The sequence below is a fragment of the Electrona antarctica genome, assembly GCF_951216825.1.
Source record: "Electrona antarctica genome assembly, chromosome: 16".
Taxonomy (NCBI): domain Eukaryota; kingdom Metazoa; phylum Chordata; class Actinopteri; order Myctophiformes; family Myctophidae; genus Electrona; species Electrona antarctica.
In genome coordinates, this window is record NC_136797.1 from 7,553,515 (window position 1) to 7,576,275 (window position 22,761).

General features: G+C 45.5%; 3 protein-coding genes across 4 annotated transcripts in view; 2 read left to right on the forward strand and 1 right to left on the reverse strand.

Annotated features, from left to right (window-relative positions):
* Positions 1-22,761, forward strand: part of LOC306939907 (CD209 antigen-like protein A) — an 85,551-nt gene that overhangs the window by 32,329 nt on the left and 30,461 nt on the right. The window lies entirely within an intron of this gene.
* On the reverse strand, positions 939-11,271 carry LOC306940225 (adipocyte enhancer-binding protein 1-like; the record flags this gene model as incomplete). Its single annotated transcript, XM_079525248.1, has 7 exons — positions 939-1,638; positions 4,782-4,881; positions 5,788-5,927; positions 6,409-6,661; positions 8,144-8,269; positions 10,603-10,776; positions 11,212-11,271. 7 exons carry the CDS (start codon positions 11,269-11,271, stop codon positions 1,052-1,054), a joined length of 1,440 nt encoding a protein of 479 aa, XP_079381374.1. The 3' UTR covers positions 939-1,051.
* On the forward strand, positions 11,270-22,388 carry LOC306940227 (adipocyte enhancer-binding protein 1-like; the record flags this gene model as incomplete). The annotated part of the gene is made up of 7 exons (XM_079525251.1): positions 11,270-11,281; positions 13,412-13,585; positions 14,740-14,865; positions 16,300-16,552; positions 17,056-17,195; positions 18,437-18,536; positions 21,252-22,388. The coding sequence occupies 7 exons, from the start codon at positions 11,270-11,272 to the stop codon at positions 21,848-21,850; spliced, it is 1,404 nt and encodes a 467-aa protein (XP_079381377.1). The 3' UTR covers positions 21,851-22,388.

The following is a 22,761-nucleotide window of genomic DNA, read 5'->3' on the forward strand; positions in this document are numbered from 1 at the left end:
TCTGTGCGAATAATGACATTAATAACGAGCATTATAACTGATATTTTCCCTTTTATCATTCAACAGCTTTATTGAACATAGATTCAATTACATTTGTCTTGCTGTGTTTGTCTCTGCTCAGCAGATACAATTTAAGTCATATCAGATCATCGGCATTAGAAAAATATTTAAAAAAACAAAACGTTCCACACGGGAAAAAAAGCCCTTTAAATACAAATATTAAAAAAAGAGTACCGGTATATAAACAGACCCAACTTTTCAAAATAAAATAAAGCACATAACTAATAACCTAAGCATGTGTGACGATCATTGTATGATTGATTGCAGCTGCTATGCGGCACAGTGGCAGATTTATCCTGACTGGCTAGGAAGCTTCTATCATTTTCACGAGACAGATGTGGAGTAATGCTTCAATTATGCTCCACCGCTAGCTCTGGTCCATAGCCCTAATGCTCTGGTCCATAGCCCTAATGCCCTTTGCTGCCGTTGCATTAAGGCAATGTGACTCTTGTCTTCCTGCATGAAATGCAGACCAGCCTCTCCTCTGTTTGCGAAAATAAAAAGAACGTTTTACCTATACTCACCAATACAAAGGCGGCTTGTGTTATTAGAAAGCTTACTTTCCTTAGTGGACGCACTCTGAGCCCCCCACCACACGTATAACATGTACTTTTTGGCCAGAAAAGGGATTTATTTTTTTCACCGGAAGAAAAATACTTTTAGTTACTCCACTGCGCCCTCTAGTGATATTGCCAAGAGAAAACCTCATAGACAAGATTTGGCAATGGCTTCCTGCGAGGGCAAGTCACATAGCCTTAATGCAACGCAGCAAAGGGCATTAGGGCTATCTATGGACCAGAGCTACTCCAACGCATGCCGGAATCGTGCGCTAAAGATTGCCGCTCCACAAGCACCTTATAGATCGGCTATTTTTGGCCGATCTATAAGGTGAGTCTACAAGCTGCTGGCGTTGGACATAGTATGTAGATCGGCTATTTTCAGCTCACGGCACCGCCAATACGACCGAGTACAATTGTAGATTTATTTAGCTTTAGTAATCAATATCATCCATGCCGATCTCCAAGTACTGCTGCGTGGGCTCCGACTCGAAGCTATCCACAGGAAACCACGAGTCGTACCAGGAAGTTGTAGTCTCGGTCGCAGGTGCTGTCGTGGGCACCATCGTCGTCGTGGCTTCCGTCGTCGTGGTGGAGGACTGTCGTGCTTTCTGAAGACGTAGCCGGCGCAGGCGCATCTGCCGGAGCCTCCTGAGGCGCTCTGTGTTGTGCGATTGCGAGTTAACCGCCGTCCCGTCTTCCTCGCCTCCTTCGGTCAGTCTCGCCGCGCCACGGCCACCACCGGCACCTCTGGCGCTCGTTGTCGTTGTCGTTGTTGTTGTTGTTGTTGTTGTTGTAGTGGCGGTCGCTTTGGGGACGAGTCGTATGGGTCTCTTTCCGTGGAGCGCCATGATCTCCTTGATGCGGTCCCAGTTGGACTTGGCCAGGTGGAAGCCGCACTTGGTGGCTCCGCTGTCGTAGCCCACCATGCACAGCCTGGTCTGAGGGGTGTGGCCGTCGGCCTTGGCCGTCACCCGGTACTCCCCGGGGTTCAGCAGGCGCCAGTAGTCACCGCCGGCAGCTGAATGAACACACGAAGAAGGGCACAGATGCAGAAATGTATAGGGTGCGTTCCAGACAGCTGAATGAACACATGAAGAAGGGCACAGATGCAGAAATGTATAGGGTGCGTTCCAGACAGCTGAATGAACACACGAAGAAGGGTACAGATGCAGAAATGTATAGGGTGCGTTCCAGCTGAATGAACACACGAAGAAGGGCACAGATGCAGAAATGTATAGGGTGCGTTCCAGCTGAATGAACACACGAAGAAGGGCACAGATGCAGAAATGTATAGGGTGCGTTCCAGACAGCTGAATGAACACATGAAGGGCACAGATGCAGAAATGTATAGGGTGCGTTCCAGACAGCTGAATGAACACATGAAGGGCACAGATGCAGAAATGTATAGGGTGCGTTCCAGCTGAATGAACACATGAAGGGCACAGATGCAGAAATGTATGCGTTCCAGACAGCTGAATGAACACACGAAGAAGGGCACAGATGCAGAAATGTATAGGGTGCGTTCCAGACAGCTGAATGAACACACGAAGAAGGGCACAGATGCAGAAATGTATAGGGTGCGTTCCAGACAGCTGAATGAACACATGAAGAAGGGCACAGATGCAGAAATGTATAGGGTGCGTTCCAGTGTTGTACGTTTTGTCGACTAAAACTATGACGAAGGATGTTCGTCGACTACCTTTTTTCACTGGCGAAAACTGAATAAAAAACGAAATGAAAATGAAGCTATGATGACTAAAAACTAAGAATAAATATGTTGACAATTTCGTCAACAGATAAAAACTAGAGTAAAATGTTAGGGAGGGACTAGTGGACAAGAGATCCAGTATAAGTCATTTTACACTTGGTTGCATGCTGAAAATAGCTCACAGCGCTGCGACGCGCTGTGAGCTTGTAGATCGGTTATTTTCAGCATGTGTAAAAACAGACATTACGATGGCCTCAAGGCCTGCCAAAATGCATTTTAGTCTACTAAATCAACTGTAGATTTAATCGACTAAAATCTTATGATATTTAGTCAACTAAAACTAGAGTAACACCAAGACATTCCGGGTGACTAAAATATGACTAAAACTAAATGAAGTTTTATTCCAAAGGCTATATGACTAAACTAAAAATAGAAATTGGCTGCCAAAAACAACACTAGTGCGTTCAGAATTCAGATATAGCGCACTGAGCGCAATACAAACTAATATGTGAGTGCACTCCCGGTGCGCATATATTCCGAACGCACCCATAATGTAACCCATTAACACGTTAAAGAGGTCAATTAGCATGGATCGTTATTGGGCTCATCTTCAATTAAATAGTAAATACATTGGCGATCGACAAGCTCTTTAAGAAGTCGTTCAGAAGGAAGACTCGTGGCCATGTAAACTGCCTCTATGTTTACATTTCGAATTTAGTTAAAGGAGCATTCAGTAATTTGGGTGATTTGGAAAAAAACCCGGTGCACATGCACACGCTCTACAGTGGGGGAAGTACAACAGACCAACAGCACGTGCACCAATGCCCGCCCCACTCGATCATGATTGGAGGAAGGCCCCTCTCATCCTGATTGGATGAAGGCTTTGCCACCCAAAGCCCAAACCGAAACTAGGGTTTTTTGACCCCAGGGGCTCACTGGGGACAGGGAGGTACTCCTTATATGGTCAGCACACTTTATAGTAGGGAGGATTATCCAAAAAATAAGAAAAAATAAGTGATATTTGAATTAAGTGAAATCACTGAATATACCTTTAAAGGTATATTCAGTGATTTGACTTAATTCAAATATCACTTATTTTTTCTTTTTTTCTGGATAATCCTCCCTACTATAAAGTAATAATTTGGGTACCCCCTAAAATAATTTGGCGACCCCCCGAGGGGTCGCGACCCACGGGTTGAGAACCCCTGCACTATTGTAATTTCAAGAAACTACTTATAATGGCTAACTGATAAGAATAGAGATGGAAACAAGGGATACCATTGACTGTGTTTACATGCATGGACCCAACTTAATATTGCTTACACATCAAATATTCCAATTCGGTCTGATCAGAAGGAATTTTTGTTTAAACCAATTTTGATGTTTAGATAAAGAGGAAATTGTCAGCAAGTAAACAGTTAGTCCCATTGTTTCCATCTGGTTGGTTTCCATCTGGTTGGAAAATTGACAGAAAACCAAAAATAAACCAGGCAGAAGCACTTTGTGCCAAATGTCAAAACAAGTAATATTCAGATTAAATGTTTTGAGGCATGTGTACAACTAAAGGAGGATTACATGTATTTAGTTAAGAATAAGAACCTCTGATCGGAATGATTTCATTCTGTATGAAGCAATATTGTCCATGATGCTGACACACTCGGTGTCAGATGAAAAAGAAGGCCCAACTTGATGTGATGTATTGTGTTATGGTTCTGGAGCACATACCAGTTGTATGTATTGTGTTATGGTTGATGTATTGTGTTATGGTTATGGAGCACATACCAGTTGATGTGATGTATTGTGTTATGGTTATGGAGCACATACCAGTTGATGTGATGTATTGTGTTATGGTTATGGAGCACATACCAGTTGATGTGATGTATTGTGTTATGGTTATGGAGCACATACCAGTTGATGTGATGTATTGTGTCATGGTTATGGAGCACATACCAGTTGATGTGATGTATTGTGTTATGGTTATGGAGCACATACCAGTTGATGTGATGTGTTGTGTTATGGTTATGGAGCACATACCAGTTGATGTGATGTATTGTGTTATGGTTATGGAGCACATACCAGTTGATGTGATGTATTGTGTTATGGTTATGGAGCACATACCAGTTGTTGTGATGTGTTGTGTTATGGTTATGGAGCACATACCAGTTGATGTGATGTATTGTTATGGTTATGGAGCACATACCAGTTGATGTGATGTATTGTGTTATGGTTATGGAGCACATACCAGTTGATGTGATGTATTGTGTTATGGTTATGGAGCACATACCAGTTGATGTGATGTGTTGTGTTATGGTTATGGAGCACATACCAGTTTATGTGATGTATTGTGTTATGGTTATGGAGCACATACCAGTTTGATGTGATGTGTTGTGTTATGGTTCTGGAGCACATACCAGTTTATGTGATGTGTTGTGTTATGGTTCTGGAGCACATACCAGTTTTGACATCATGTTTGATCCCCTCCACTGACACGGTGGCGTTTGCTATTGGATTCCCCTCCATGTCTTTCACTGTACCCTTTATCCCACGATGCACCTGGGCAATTAAAGGACACAACACTTCAGAGACCACACAGCGAGCAGAATAAAGCCCTAGTACACAGTACAGGATATGGTTGACCGGAGTCCCTCAGGGTGTATTTTCTGTTTTCGCTCTACATAAAATATCTTCGCTGAAAATAGCCGATCGACAAACTTGTCGATCGGCTATTTGTAATACAAGTTTCAAGTGGTTAAGACAAAATACATTTATTGTCATGTCAAGGACCCCAAAATGAATGTGTATTTGGCAGCGGACTCCTAAATATGTTGTTGTGCCAGGGAGCCACCCCAACATACAAGATTTGTGTTTTTAAAATATAATCCAATGTTCTTGTAATTCTTTTTCCAGATTCTTTTAAAAATAGCAGATCTACAAGCTCACAATGGGGCACATAGCAACACACTGTTAGCTTGTAAATCTGTTATTTTCTAATAGGCTTCCGGGGACCCCCTTGGAACCCCCTCAACTCAAGGACCCTGGACCCCACTTTGAGAACCACTGGTTCTAATGTTAAAGGAGCATTCAGTGATTTGGGTGATTTGGAAAACCACCCAGTCCGCCCCGGTAACAAAATGTGCACATGCACGCTCTACAGTGGGGGGAAGTGCAACAGGCCAACAGCATGTGCACCAAGGCCCGCCCCCACTCGATCATGATTGGAGGAAGGCCCCTCTCATCCTGATTGGATGAAGGCTTTGCCACCCAAAGCCCAAACTGAAACTAGGGTTTTTTGACCCCAGGGGCTCACTGGGGACAGGGAGGAACTCCTTATATGGTCAGCACACTCTATAGTAGGGAGAATTATCCAGAAAAAAATAAAAAATAAGTGATATTTGAATTAAGTCAAATCACTGAATATACCTTTAACAGTGGTAGTCTGACTGTGATTCTTAATCTTACCTGCTCTATGAAGGCCAGCAGAGACTCCCGGTTGTTTTCCCACTCCAGAGGCAGCTCACTCTCATGAGGGAACTTGTCACAACCCACGAAGATGGACAGCTCGAAGCAGTTGGTGTGCAGGTAGCTGAAGTCATTCATACCTGGAGTGGATCATGATGATGATCACGTTTATAGACAAGCATAGAGGAGGGTTTTGGTTAGGAATGCACTAATCGGTTCATCTTATCTGAGCACGAGCACAAACCATGTTTGTGTTTGCACAAACACTCAAATCTGGCCATTCATTGTCAATGGCATGAATGTTTGTGTTTACACAAACCCTCAAAGCTGGACATAGGAGGGGCTAGCGTCCCTCAAAAATGTGTTGGGGTGGGCTGGCGTAGCGGTCCAGGACACAGCGTGTGTCGCGGGTTCGAGTCCCGATCCCGACAAACTTTGCTGTGTGTCTTCCCCCCCCCCTACTGTGATCTATCAATATAGGAAAAAAAGCCCCCAAAAATATCTTTAAAAAAAATTGTTGAGGGAACAAATTGGCGACTAAATTAGGGAGGAAAAAGGGTAAAAAAGCAAAAAAACTAAACAAAAAAAACAACCAAACAAAACCAAAGCCCATGTACTCACTTCCCACCACAGGTTTCCAGCCGGCTCTGTTGATGATGCCCTGCCCCCCGGTGACGTCGTCGGTTTGGCAGGACGTGCGGTAGGTCTCGGTCATGGTCAGGTGGCTGTGGGCGTAGGACATGGCCAGCCAGCGGAACATGGTGTCGTCGGCCGTCTCCCTCAGCGCTCCCTCGCTCTGGCGCTGGATCCTCGCCCACGTCTCCTCGTTCAGGTGCTCCACGCCGTGGCGACCGCCGTGGCGCACGTCCACCACCTTGGGACAACGTTCACGGGACGATGTGTGAGGCAGTGGTTTTCAACGCTTTTTGAGTGGTGCAACCACACTCCTATAGACAGCTATGTGTGTGGCTGTGTCCCTGGCTGTGTCCCTGGGTGTGTCCCTGGGTGTGTCCCTGGCTGTGTCCCTGGGTGTGTCCCTGGGTGTGTCCCTGGGTGTGTCCCTGGCTGTGTCCGAGCACGAAAATAGCGTTATAGGCGCGTTTGGTGCCTAACACACAGACACAGGCGTACACAGGTCAGGGAGGAGGGCTTGTACAGTACAGTACAGTACAGTACAGTACAGTACAGTACAGTACAGTACAGTACAGTACAGTACAGTACAGTACAGTACAGTACAGTACAGTACAGTACAGTACAGTACAGCACCGCACCACTCACTTCAGACGGGTCTGATTTTTCATGTCATGGGTCCATTATTTAACGTTGATCAAAATAGCAATTATTCTACATTCTCTAGTCGTGTAGACTTCTCGTAAATTAAGTAATGCAGATGTTTAACAGTAATTGAACTCTTGAGAGGGTAACATGAAACCAAATGGACCTGTATGGGTCCATTTGGTTTCATGTTACACATGTTACACCAATCAAGGACCACTATTTGAGAACCACTGATATAATGACTGCAAGTTAATAAGTTACATCCTTTATTATAACCACCCAGAGATGGTTACAAATCAGCTAAAATAGTCAAAGATGCAGTGAAAATAGCACATCTCTAAGCTCACAGCACATGAATGTGTGTGAGCTAAATCACACTTGTGTAAAGTGAGGGGCGCCTCACGCCTATAACCAAACATTGTCCTCTAAACAGACAATAAAATTCCATAGACTTGGCTGCCATATGAAGTAATTTCCGAGCCAGACGTTGGGAGGAGCTAGCACCACTCAAAAAGGAGAGGGCCAAAGATAGACCCCTGGGGGATCCCCCGGTCAATGAGGTGTACTGTATGTATATACAGGAGTATAAGTGGTCCAGTTGAAAACCCATTTCTTCAATTTACTTTTAACCCATTCAGACCTGAGGACGATTCTACAAACGTCTTCTAAATCCTGACAGTTTTCTGAAAAACCCTATGTCGTTCTCAAACATTTTCATGTCAAGGACCCCCAAAACAATATATGTATAATTGGCTGCCGACCCCCATCTGAAAATATGTTGTTCCAGGAACCCCCCCAGAAGCAAAGATTTGAGTTGAAAACGTTTGTTGTGAAAGAATATATATTCAAAGATTTGCGCCACATTTTCACGATTTTTAAAAAATAGCAGACCTACAAGCTTGTAGCGCGGCACTCGGTGCCGTGCTATGAGCTTGTAGATTTGCTATTTTTCAATAGATAGAGCATAACATAATGCTTAAAACACCAACAGGGGTTCCCGCCCAGAATGTGTTGGTTTATTGCTCTTTTTTTACAATGTATTGTCTTCATTGTATTGTGCACTGTGAAACAGACTTACGGATTTGGGTGGTCTCAGCATATCAAAGGGGTACGCCACCAGCTTCTCTCCTCCTTGCAGATTAGCCCCCAGAACAAACGGGGTGCGCTCCATCCAGGAGATGATGGCTTTGGTTTCAGTGGCAACCTGGTATATATACCACAGAAGAATCATAGTAAGAGAAACCTATGAAAATCTGGGAACTAAATCGTTACCAAGACATTTCTTCACCAATGTGTTTCTAAAAGGTACTAAAAGTTTGAAATTCAACTCTCGTGGGAAATTTGAGTTATTAGCATAATATGTGACCATACCATTAACATCCTATATAAGGCAAATTTCATCATTCTTTAAAGGAGCATTCAGTGATTTGGGTGATTTGGAAAAGAATCCGGTCCGCCCCGGTAACAAGATGTGCACATGCACACAACCTACAGTGGGGGAAGTACAACAGACCAACAGCACATGCACCAAGGCCCGCCCCACTCATCCTGATTGGATGAAGGCTTTGCCACCCAAAGCCCGAACCGAAACTAGGGTTTTTTGACCCCAGGGGCTCACTGGGGACAGGGAGGAACTCCTTATATGGTCAGCACACTTTATAGTAGGGAGGATTATCCAAAAAATAAGAAAAAATAAGTGATATTTGAATTAAGTGAAATCACTGAATATACCTTTAAGTAGCATGTGACATATGAAACTAGGGGGGTTTTCATGATTCTGAATCCATTCGTTAGTTTTGCACAAAAATCACTCCTTGGGAGGAATACCGTCACGAGCTGGAATTGAAATGATGATAGAGATTTATTCCATAAATCAGTGCTATTGAACACCCTTTACGTCTGTGTGTTGTTTCATAAATCAGTGCTATTGAACACCCTTTACGTCTGTGTGTTGTTTCATAAATCAGTGATATTGAACACCCTTTACGTCTGTGTGTTGTTTCATAAATCAGTGCTATTGAACACCCTTTACGTCTGTGTGTTGTTTCATAAATCAGTGCTATTGAACACCCTTTACGTCTGTGTGTTGTTTCATAAATCAGTGCTATTGAACACCCTTTACGTCTGTGTGTTGTTTCATAAATCAGTGCTATTGAACACCCTTTACGTCCATGGCTGAGGGAAGTAGGGGTGCTGGGGGGGCTGTAGCACCCCCTCCCCCCAGGCACAGCCCCCCCTCGAATATAACTTGCGTGTGGAGAGGGAAAGTAAAGGCCACGTTTGCGCTTGAAAATGCGCGAAAATGCGCGCGCATGATGCACGTGCACGCGCATTCTTGCGGCGCGCGCTATGCGCGCGCAGGGCCGCTTTAAGGGTAGTGCGAGTGGTGCGGCCGCACAGGGCCTCGCGCATGCGAGGCCTCGCGCTAGGCAGTGTTTTTTTTTTTTTTAAGAAACAAGAATCGCATCGCAGCCCGTTCCGTCGCAGTTGATTTTTCACCTATTTAAGCTGCGGTCGGTTTGGAGCCGCCCCCCCCTCAGGGGGGCCTCCGACGGCCGTGCGTCGCCTCCTCCTCCTCCTAACCGGCGTCACTTATTCATCCTCCCGTTAAGCAACGCCCGGCCGTCCGGTCGTGGGGCCCCCTGTTGTCCCCCTTTGCGCTGCGCAGTGCCGTGCTAGCTTGCGCTGCAGAATTAGAGCAGATCTACAAGCTCACAATGCGTTGCAGCGCGACGCGTTGTGAGCTTGTAGATCGGCCGCGCGACCGCGCAACGCAGTCGAATTATACACTGAAGTATGTATTAATTAATTAATTAATTTAAAGAAATCGCGCGCATGCTGACGCGCGCGCACATTGTTCCCCCAAAACATATCGCACAGGGCCTCGCATTTCTCCCAGACGCCTCTGCGCGCGCGCACCCCCTACTAGACGCTCAGCCCCTGCGAGTGTAAAGTACTTCCCACGGGCCTGTTTACGTCTGTGTGTTGTTTCATAAATCAGTGCTATTGAACACCCTTTACGTCTGTGTGTTGTTTCATAAATCAGTGCTATTGAACACCCTTTACGTCTGTGTGTTGTTTCATAAATCAGTGCTATTGAACACCCTTTACGTCTGTGTGTTGTTTCATAAATCAGTGCTATTGAACACCCTTTACGTCTGTGTGTTGTTTCGAAAATATTGAACCAATGGAAAGTAGTAAAAAACATGCATTGGACAAAACCTCTTAACTCCATTGGACCCTCAAACTGTCTGCTAAAGCAGCTAACTCCACTCTCGCAAGTAATTGACAATATCTAAAGTCACAACACCAACTTTGATGAGGCAGTATTGCATCGTTTAAAAAAAGGGTTTTATTAATTTACTTTTAAAATTTATATTTCCTTAATTAAAGAGTCTTGAAAACATTTTGGAGTTATGAGGTTTCCTCCCGACAGCAGAGGTATATATATTAATTTTTTTACCCTGAAAAGTACGTTTCGGACAAAGAAGGACATGGTTTCCACTCGACAGAAAATATATAAGAACATAAACTCACGGAGCCATTGAGGAAGTTTTCCGGCAGGGGGATGTGATGGTTGGGCACGACGCGAGGCACCCAGCCTCGGTCCTCTGCCCCCCACAGGACGCTGTTGAGGTCAGGGAAGTTCTCGAAGATGTCGTACCCTTCCTCGGTCCAGTGGCCAAGGGCCCAGTTGCCCATCTCAGAACCCTGGGGGCCACAGTAAGCACATGTTATAGGGCTCACACCTCAGAGCCCTGGGGGCCACAGTAAGCACATGTTATAAGGCTCACACCTCAGAGCCCTGGGGGCCACAGTAAGCACATGTTATAAGGCTCACATCTTCGAGCCATGGGGGCCACAGTAAGCACATGTTATAGCCCATATCAGAGCCCTGGGGGTCAGTAAGCACATGTTATAGCCCATATCAGAGCCATGGGGGCCACAGTAAGCACATGTTATAGCCCATCTCAGAGCCCTGGGGGCCACAGTAAGAACATGTTATAGCCCATATCAGAGCCCTGGGGGCCAGTAAGCACATGTTATAGCCCATATCAGAGCCCTGGGGGCCACAGTAAGCACATGTTATAGGGCTCACACCTCAGAGCCCTGGGGGCCACAGTAAGCACATGTTATAAGGCTCACATCTTCGAGCCCTGGGGGCCACAGTAAGCACATGTTATAAGGCTCACATCTTCGAGCCATGGGGGCCACAGTAAGCACATGTTATAGCCCATATCAGAGCCCTGGGGGCCAGTAAGCACATGTTATAGCCCATATCAGAGCCCTGGGGGCCAGTAAGCACATGTTATAGCCCATATCAGAGCCCTGGGGGCCACAGTAAGCACATGTTATAGCCCATATCAGAGCCCTGGGGGCCACAGTAAGCACATGTCATAGCCCATATCAGAGCCCTGGGGGCCAGTAAGCACATGTTATAGCCCATATCAGAGCCCTGGGGGCCACAGTAAGCACATGTTATAGCCCATATCAGAGCCCTGGGGGCCACAGTAAGCACATGTTATAGCCCATATCAGAGCCCTGGGGGCCAGTAAGAACATGTTATAGCCCATATCAGAGCCCTGGGGGCCACAGTAAGCACATGTTATAGCCCATATCAGAGCCCTGGGGGCCACAGTAAGCACATGTTATAGCCCATATCAGAGCCCTGGGGGCCACAGTAAGCACATGTTATAGCCCATGTCAGAGCCATGGGGGCCACAGTAAGGACATGTTATAGCCCATATCAGAGCCCTGGGGGCCAGTAAGCACATGTTATAGCCCATATCAGAGCCCTGGGGGCCACAGTAAGCACATGTTATACCATATGGTTCCATTTATACACTCAGTTAGATTAACATTGATTTTACAATATAAATTGGGGGTCCCAGAGATAGAAATGCCATTAAATGGGGGTCCGTAGCCTAATGCATGTCAAACTGGGGGGTCCTTGAAATTAAACTGGTTGAGAATCACTGCTGGAGCCGTCAAAATCTTCTCTTATGGGGGGTCCCTGGCATGTCTTTTCAAATGGGGGGTCCACGGGATAATTAGTGTCAATTTGGGCGGGGTACAGGTTTGGGAACCACTGCCCTATAACATGTGCTTACTGTGGCCCCCAGGGCTCTGATATGGGCTATAACATGTTCTTACTGGCCCCCAGGGCTCTGATATGGGCTATAACATGTGCTGACTGTGGCCCCCAGGGCTCTGATATGGGCTATAACATGTTCTTACTGTGGCCCCCAGGGCTCTGATATGGGCTATAACATGTTCTTACTGGCCCCCAGGGCTCTGATATGGGCTATAACATGTGCTGACTGTGGCCCCCAGGGCTCTGATATGGGCTATAACATGTGCTTACTGGCCCCCAGGGCTCTGATATGGGCTATAACATGTGCTTACTGGCCCCCAGGGCTCTGATATGGGCTATAACATGTGCTCACTGGCCCCCAGGGCTCTGATATGGGCTATAACATGTGCTTACTGTGGCCCCCAGGGCTCTGATATGGGCTATAACATGTGCTTACTGGCCCCCAGGGCTCTGATATGGGCTATAACATGTGCTTACTGTGGCCCCCAGGGCTCTGATATGGGCTATAACATGTGCTTACTGTGGCCCCCAGGGCTCTGATATGGGCTATAACATGTGCTTACTGGCCCCCAGGGCTCTGATATGGGCTATAACATGTGCTCACTGGCCCCCAGGGCTCTGATATGGGCTATAACATGTGCTTACTGTGGCCCCCAGGGCTCTGATATGGGCTATAACATGTGCTTACTGGCCCCCAGGGCTCTGATATGGGCTATAACATGTGCTTACTGTGGCCCCCAGGGCTCTGATATGGGCTATAACATGTGCTTACTGTGGCCCCCAGGGCTCTGATATGGGCTATAACATGTGCTTACTGTGGCCCCCAGGGCTCTGATATGGGCTATAACATGTTCTTACTGGCCCCCAGGGCTCTGATATGGGCTATAACATGTGCTGACTGTGGCCCCCAGGGCTCTGATATGGGCTATAACATGTTCTTACTGTGGCCCCCAGGGCTCTGATATGGGCTATAACATGTGCTTACTGTGGCCCCCAGGGCTCTGATATGGGCTATAACATGTGCTTACTGGCCCCCAGGGCTCTGATATGGGCTATAACATGTGCTTACTGGCCCCCAGTGCTCTGATATGGGCTATAACATGTGCTTACTGGCCCCCAGGGCTCTGATATGGGCTATAACATGTGCTTACTGTGGCCCCCAGGGCTCTGATATGGGCTATAACATGTGCTTACTGGCCCCCAGGGCTCGAAGATGTGAGCCTTATAACATGTGCTTACTGTGGCCCCCAGGGTTCTGAGATGGGCAACTGGGCCCTTGGCCACTGGACCGAGGAAGGGTACGACATCTTCGAGAACTTCCCTGACCTCAACAGCGTCCTGTGGGGGGCGGAGGACCGAGGCTGGGTGCCTCGCGTCGTGCCCAACCATCACATCCCCCTGCCGGAAAACTTCCTCAACGGCTCTGTGAGTTTATGTTCTCCTATATTTGCTGTCGGGTGGAAACCATGTCCTTCTTTGTCCGAAACGTACTTTTCAGGGTAAAAAGATATATATATATACCTCTGCTGTCGGGAGGAAACCTCATAACTCCAAAATGTTCATTTTTCAAGACATGAAAAATATACATTTTTAATTAAGGAAATTAAAAATATACATTTTAAAGTAAATGAATAAAACCATTTTTTTTTAAAACGATGCAATACTGCCTCATCAAAGTTGGTGTTGTGACATTAGATATTGTCAATTAGTTGCATGAGAAGGAGAGAGGTGGTGGAGTTAGCTGCTTTTAGCAGACCGTTTGAGGGTCCAATGGAGTTAAGAGGTTTTGTCCAATGCATGGTTTTTACTACTTTCCATTGGTTCAATATTTTCGAAACAACACACAGGCGTAAAGGGTGTTCAATAGCACTGATTTATGGAATAAATCTCTATCATCATTTCAATTCCAGCTCGTGACGGTATTCCTCCCAAGGAGTGATTTTTGTGCAAAACTAATGCTTGGAATGGATTCAGAATCATGAAAACCCCCCTAGTTTCATATGTCACATGCTACTTAAAGGTATATTCAGTGATTTCACTTAATTCAAATATCACTTATTTTTTCTTATTTTTTGGATAATCCTCCCTACTATAAAGTGTGCTGACCATATAAGGAGTTCCTGTCCCCAGTGAGCCCCTGGGGTCAAAAAACCCTAGTTTCGGTTTGGGCTTTGGGTGGCAAAGCCTTCATCCAATCAGGATGAGAGGGGCCTTCCTCCAATCATGATCGAGTGGGGCGGGCCTTGGTGCATGTGCTGTTGGTCTGTTGTACTTCCCCCACTGTAGGTTGTGTGCATATGCACATCTTGTTACCGGGGCGGACCGGGTTCTTTTCCACATCACCCAAATCACTGAATGCTCCTTTAAAGAATGATGAAATTTATATAGGATGTTAATGGTATGGTCACATATTATGCTAATAACTCAAATTTCCCACGGGAGTTGAATTTCAAACTTTTAGTACATGTTATTAGACACCTTTTAGAAACTCATTGGTGAAGAAATGTCTTGGTAACGATTTAGTTCCCAGATTTTCATAGGTTTCTCTTACTATGACTCTTCTGTGGTATATATACCAGGTTGCCACTGAAACCAAAGCCATCATCTCCTGGATGGAGCGCACCCCGTTTGTTCTGGGGGCTAATCTGCAAGGAGGAGAGAAGCTGGTGGCGTACCCCTTTGATATGCTGAGACCACCCAAATCCGTAAGTCTGTTTCACAGTGCACAGTACAATACAATGAAGACAATACATTGTAAAAAAAAAAGAGCAATAAACCAACACATTCTGGGCGGGAACCCCTGTTGGTGTTTTAAGCATTATGTTATACTCTATCTATTGAAAAATAGCAAATCTACAAGCTCATAGCATGGCACCGAGTGCCGCGCTACGAGCTTGTAGGTCTGCTATTTTTTTTAAATCGTGAAAATGTGGCGCAAATCTTTGAATATATATTCTTTCACAACAAACATTTTCAACTCAAATCTTTGCTTCTGGGGGGGTCCCTGGAACAACATATTTTCACATGGGGGTCGGCAGCCAATTATACATATATTGTTTTGGGGGTCCTTGACATGAAAATGTTTGAGAACGACATAGGGTTTTTCAGAAAACTCTCAGGATTTAGAAGACGTTTGTAGAATCGTCCTCAGGTCTAAATGGGTTCAAAGTAAATTGAAGAGATGGGTTTTCATTCAACTGGACCACTTATACTCCTGTATATATACAGTACACTTCATTGACCGGGGGATCCCCCAGGGGTCTATCTTTGGCCCTCTCCTTTTTGAGTGGTGCTAGCTCCTCCCAACGTCTGGCTCGGAAATTACTTCATATGGCAGCCAAGTCTATGGAATTTTATTGTCTGTTTAGAGGACAATGTTTGGTTATAGGCGTGAGGCGCCCCTCACTTTACACAAGTGTGATTTAGCTCACACACATTCATGTGCTGTGAGCTTAGAGATGTGCTATTTTCACTGCATCTTTGACTATTTTAGCTGATTTGTAACCATCTCTGGGTGGTTATAATAAAGGATGTAACTTATTAACTTGCATTCATTATATCAGTGGTTCTCAACTAGTGGTCCTTGAGTGGTGTAACATGTGTAACATGAAACCAAATGGACCCATACAGGTCCATTTGGTTTCATGTTACCCTCTCAAGAGTTCAATTACTGTTAAACATCTGCATTACTTAATTTACGAGAAGTCTACACGACTAGAGAATGTAGAATAATTGCTATTTTGATCAACGTTAAATAATGGACCCATGACATGAAAAATCAGACCCGTCTGAAGTGAGTGGTGCTGTACTGTACTGTACTGTACTGTACTGTACTGTACTGTACTGTACTGTACTGTACTGTACTGTACTGTACTGTACTGTACTGTACTGTACTGTACTGTACTGTACAAGCCCTCCTCCCTGACCTGTGTACGCCTGTGTCTGTGTGTTAGGCACCAAACGCGCCTATAACGCTATTTTCGTGCTCGGACACAGCCAGGGACACACCCAGGGACACACCCAGGGACACACCCAGGGACACAGCCACACACATAGCTGTCTATAGGAGTGTGGTTGCACCACTCAAAAAGCGTTGAAAACCACTGCCTCACACATCGTCCCGTGAACGTTGTCCCAAGGTGGTGGACGTGCGCCACGGCGGTCGCCACGGCGTGGAGCACCTGAACGAGGAGACGTGGGCGAGGATCCAGCGCCAGAGCGAGGGGGCGCTGAGGGAGACGGCCGACGACACCATGTTCCGCTGGCTGGCCATGTCCTACGCCCACAGCCACCTGACCATGACCGAGACCTACCGCACGTCCTGCCAAACCGACGACGTCACCGGGGGGCAGGGCATCATCAACAGAGCCGGCTGGAAACCTGTGGTGGGAAGTGAGTACATGGGCTTTGTTTTTCTTTGTTTGTTAGTTTGTTTTTTTGCTTTTTTACACCTTTTTCCTCCCTAATTTTAGTCGTTATGCCAATTGGTTCCCTCAACAATTTTTTTAACCCATTTAGGCCTGAGGTCGAAAAAGATTTGTGCCGCATTTTCACGATTTTTCAAAAATAGCAGACCTACAAGCTATGTAGATCTGCTATTTTCGGGATCAGGACTCGAACCCACAACACACTGTCACACTGAATTACCAGCCAAGGTGCCTGGACCGCTAAGCCAGCCAAGGCCACCTCAACAAATATTTGAGGGGCGCTAGCTTTGAGTGTCTGTGCAAACACAAACATTTAATGCCATTGACAATGAATGGCCAGCTTTGAGTGTTTGTGCAAACACAAACATGGATGATATTGCTCAGATAAGATGAACCGATGTGCATTCCTAACCAAAACCCTCCTCTATGCTTATCTCTAAACGTGATCATCATCATGATCCACTCCAGGTATGAATGACTTCAGCTACCTGCACACCAACTGCTTCGAGCTGTCCATCTTCGTGGGTTGTGACAAGTTCCCTCATGAGAGTGAGCTGCCTCTGGAGTGGGAAAACAACCGGGAGTCTCTGCTAGCCTTCATAGAGCAGGTAAGATTAAGAATCACAGTCGGTGGCCGCAGAAGGTAGTTAAACCCTGCCACGGCATATACCCCATCCCATATTTTGGCAGTTTCATTTCCGATTTCCCGGCATGGAGACCGCCATTGTAAGGATCACAGCCAAACCTCGGATGGATGATCAACACCACGGACAGCACTCGTAGTTTCAGAGATACGAGGCATACTTTGACTGGAGCTCTATGGGGGCCGTGCGCAAAACTCCTGGTGCTGGGGGTGACGAAGGCGTTGCCTAGCAACCGGGCCAATGTTAAAAGTAGATTTTCGGCTAGTTTCATATTTGGTGCATGTAAATCCGTAGGTACGAACATGTTCATACATATGTTCATACTTAGCAATACAATAATTTATGTGCTGCTAACATTAGAACCAGCGGTTCTCAAAGTGGGGTCCAGGATCCTTGAGTTGAGGGGGTTCCAAGGGGGTCCCCAGAAGCCTATGTACATTGGCTATTTGGGAATTACAGATGTACAAGCTCACAGTGCGTTGCAATGTGCCCCAGTGTGAGCTTGTAGATGTGCTAGTATTTTTAAAAGAATCTTGAAAACATTTCTACAAAAGCATTTGATTATATTTTAAAAACACTTCTTGTATGGTACACTATAGTACACTATCACAGACAATAACCAGTCTAATATCATGATATGGATATAATGTTGATACTAGGGATTCTCCCGATCACGTTTTTTGGCTCCCGATCCGATTCCGATCATTTGAAAATGACACGATTGGCCCCGATTTCCGATCACCCGATCCGATCGGGTCAACCCTAGTTTGGGGCTTCTTGATATGACACAAAATGCTGCATGTATTTTGTCTTAACCACTTGAAACTTATACGTATGTATAGAAATAGTCGATCAACAAGCTTGTCGATCAGCTATTTTCAGCGAAGATATCTAATGTAGAGCGAAAACAGAAAATATAACCATATACTGTGTACTAGGCTTTATTCTGCTTGCTGTGTGATCTCTGAGGCTTCGTACACACACATATCAGACGAACATGCTCTGTGCTGTCTGTGTTTCATGGCCGCCTCAATGCTTTTCCAATGGAAGTCACGTGGTTTGACCAAACAGTTGTGTGTGATCGGGGGAGGGGGGCAATCAAACAGTGACTTCCATTGGAAAAGCGGCCATGAAACACAGGCAGAGCACAGCACAGTTGTTCTTTATGTGTGTACGAAGCCTGAAGTGTTGTGTCCTTTGCCCAGGTGCATCGTGGGATAAAGGGTACAGTGAAAGACATGGAGGGGAATCCAATAGCAAACGCCACCGTGTCAGTGGAGGGGATCAAACATGACGTCAAGACTGGTATGTGCTCCATAACCATAACACAATACATCACATCAACTGGTATGTGCTCCATAACCATAACACAATACATCACATCAACTGGTATGTGCTCCATAACCATAACACAATACATCACATCAACTGGTATGTGCTCCAGAACCATAACACAACACATCACATCAAGTTGGGCCTTCTTTTTCATCTGACACCGAGTGTGTTAGCATCACATCATGGACAATATTGCTTCATACAGAATGAAATCATTCCGATCAGAGGTTCTTATTCTTAACTAAATACATGTTAATACATGTCTCCTTTAGTTTTACACATGCCTCAAAACATTTAATCTGAATATTACTTGTTTTGACATTTGGCACAAAGTGCTTCTGCCTGGTTTATTTTTGGTTTTCTGTCAATTTTCCAACCAGATGCAAACCAACCAGATGGAAACAATGGGACTAACTGTTTACTTGCTGACAATTTCCTCTTTATCTAAACATCAAAATTGGTTTAAACAAAAATTCCTTCTGATCAGACCGAATTGGAATATTTGATGTGTAAGCAATATTAGGTTGGGTCCATGCATGTAAACACAGTCAATGGTATCCCTTGTTTCCATCTCTATTCTTATCAGTTAGCCATTATAAGTAGTTTCTTGAAATTACAATAGTGCAGGGGTTCTCAACCCGTGGGTCGCGACCCCTCGGGGGGTCGCCAAATTATTTTAGGGGGTCCCCAAATTATTTTCAAAAAAAAAGAAAAAAAAAAGATTTTTTTTAAAATTTTATTTTCACGATTTTTCAAAAATAGCAGACCTACAAGCTCATAGCGCGCCACTCGGTGGCGCGCTATGAGCTTGTAGATCTGCTATTTTTCAATAGCTAAATTATAACAATGCTTAAAACACCAAAAGGGGTTCCCGCCCAAAATGGTTTAAGGTTATTGTAGCAGGGCGGGGGTCCCGAGACATTGCCAAAGCATTTCCGGGGGTCCCCGGCCAAAAACGTTGAGAACCCCTGCGATAGTGAGCATGTACTGTACAGACATCATTTCACCCACTCTTGACCTGTAAAATCGTGATGCGACGATACAGTTGAAGTTGAAATTGACAGCGTTGCTATAAACTCATTCATTTTTTCCATTTAAAGGTATATTCAGTGATTTCACTTAATTCAAATATCACTTATTTTTTCTTATTTTTTGGATAATCCTCCCTACTATAAAGTGTGCTTACCATATAAGGAGTTCCTCCCTGTCCCCAGTGAGCCCCTGGGGTCAAAAAACCCTAGTTTCGGTTTGGGCTTTGGGTGGCAAAGCCTTCATCCAATCAGGATGAGAGGGGCCTTCCTCCAATCATGATCGAGTGGGGCGGGCATTGGTGCACGTGCTGTTGGTCTGTTGTACTTCCCCCACTGTAGAGCGTGTGCATGTGCACCGGGTTTTTTTCCAAATCACCCAAATTACTGAATGCTCCTTTAACTAAATTCGAAATGTAAATATAGAGGCAGTTTACATGGCCACGAGTCTCAGTGCGCTATATCTGAATTCTGAACGCACTAGTGTTGTTTTTGGCAGCAAATTTCTATTTCTAGTTTAGTCATATAGTCTTTGGAATAAAAACTTAATTTAGTTTTAGTCATATTTGAGTCACCCGGAATGTCTTGGTGTTACTCTAGTTTTAGTTGACTAAATATCATAAGATTTTAGTCGATTAAATCTACAGTTGATTTAGTAGACTAAAATGCATTTTGGCAGGCCTTGAGGCCATCGTAATGTCTGTTTTTACACATGCTGAAAATAGCCGATCTACAAGCTCACAGCGCGTCACAGCGCGACGCGTTGTGAGCTTGTAGATCAGCTATTTTCAGCATGCAACCAAGTGTAAAATGACTTATACTGGATCTCTTGTCCACTAGTCCCTCCCTAACATTTTACTCTAGTTTTTATCTGTTGACGAAATTGTCAATATATTTATTCTTAGTTTTTAGTCATCATAGCTTCATTTTCATTTAGTTTTTTATTCAGTTTTCGCCAGTGAAAAAAGGTAGTCGACGAACATCTTTCGTCATAGTCGACGAAAACACCACTGTCTGGAACGCACCCTATACATTTCACCCTATACATTTCACCCTATACATTTCTGCATCTGTGCCCTTCTTCATGTGTTCATTCAGCTGTCTGGAACGCACCCTATACATTTCACCCTATACATTTCACCCTATACATTTCTGCATCTGTGTCCTTCATGTGTTCATTCAGCTGTCTGGAACGCACCCTATACATTTCTGCATCTGTGCCCTTCTTCGTGTGTTCATTCAGCTGTCTGGAACGCACCCTATACATTTCTGCATCTGTGCATCTTCTTCGTGTGTTCATTCAGCTGTCTGGAACGCACCCTATACATTTCTGCATCTGTGCCCTTCTTCATGTGTTCATTCAGCTGTCTGGAACGCACCCTATACATTTCTGCATCTGTGCCCTTCTTCATGTGTTCATTCAGCTGGAACGCACCCTATACATTTCTGCATCTGTGCCCTTCATGTGTTCATTCAGCTGTCTGGAACGCACCCTATACATTTCTGCATCTGTGCCCTTCTTCATGTGTTCATTCAGCTGTCTGGAACGCACCCTATACATTTCTGCATCTGTGCCCTTCTTCATGTGTTCATTCAGCTGTCTGGAACGCACCCTATACATTTCTGCATCTGTGCCCTTCTTCGTGTGTTCATTCAGCTGCCGGCGGTGACTACTGGCGCCTGCTGAACCCCGGGGAGTACCGGGTGACGGCCAAGGCCGACGGCCACACCCCTCAGACCAGGCTGTGCATGGTGGGCTACGACAGCGGAGCCACCAAGTGCGGCTTCCACCTGGCCAAGTCCAACTGGGACCGCATCAAGGAGATCATGGCGCTCCACGGAAAGAGACCCATCCGACTCGTCCCCAAAGCGACCGCCACTACAACAACAACAACAACAACGACGACAACAACAACAACGACAACGAGCGCCAGAGGTGCCGGTGGTGGCCGTGGCGCGGCGAGACGGACCGAAGGAGGCGAGGAAGACGGGACGGCGGTTAACTCGCAATCGCACAACGCTGAGCGCCTCAGGAGGCTTCGGCAGATGCGCCTGCGCCGGCTACGTCTTCAGAAAGCACGACAGTCCTCCACCACGACGACGGAAGCCACGACGACAACGACGATGGCGCCCACGACGGCACCTGCGACCGAGAGTACAACTTCCTGGTACGACTCGTGGTTTCCTGTGGATAGCTTCGAGTCGGAGCCCACGCAGCAGTACTTGGAGATCGGCATGGATGATATTGATTACTAAAGCTAAAATAAGACTACACTTATACTCGGTCGTATTGGCGGTACTGTGAGCTGAAAATATCCGATCTACATATTCCGTCGAACGCCACCAGCTGTAGAGTAATGCTTAATTTATGCTCCGACTCACCTTATAGATCGGCCAAAAATAGCCGATCTATAAGGTGCTTGTGGAGCGGCAATCTTTAGCGCACGATTCCGGCATGCGTTGGAGTAGCTCTGGTCCATAGATAGCCCTAATGCCCTTTGCTGCGTTGCATTAAGGCTATGTGACTTGCCCTCGCAGGAAGCCATTGCCAAATCTTGTCTATGAGGTTTTCTCTTGGCAATATAAAAATCCCTTTTCTGGCCAAAAAGTACATGTTATACGTGTGGTGGGGGGCTCAGAGTGCGTCCACTAAGGAAAGTAAGCTTTCTAATAACAAAAGCCGCCTTTGTATTGGTGAGTATAGGTAAAACGTTCTTTTTATTTTCGCAAACAGAGGAGAGGCTGGTCTGCATTTCATGCAGGAAGACAAGAGTCACATTGCCTTAATGCAACGGCAGCAAAGGGCATTAGGGCTATGGACCAGAGCTAGCGGCGGAGCATATAATTGAAGCATTACTCCACATCTGTCTCGTGAAAATGATAGAAGCTTCCTAGCCAGTCAGGATAAATCTGCCACTGTGCCGCATAGCAGCTGCAATCAATCATACAATGATCGTCACACATGCTTAGGTTATTAGTTATGTGCTTTATTTTATTTTGAAAAGTTGGGTCTGTTTATATACCGGTACTCTTTTTTTAATATTTGTATTTAAAGGGCTTTTTTCCCTGTGTGGAACGTTTTGTTTTTTTAAATATTTTTCTAATGCCGATGATCTGATATGACTTAAATTGTATCTGCTGAGCAGAGACAAACACAGCAAGACAAA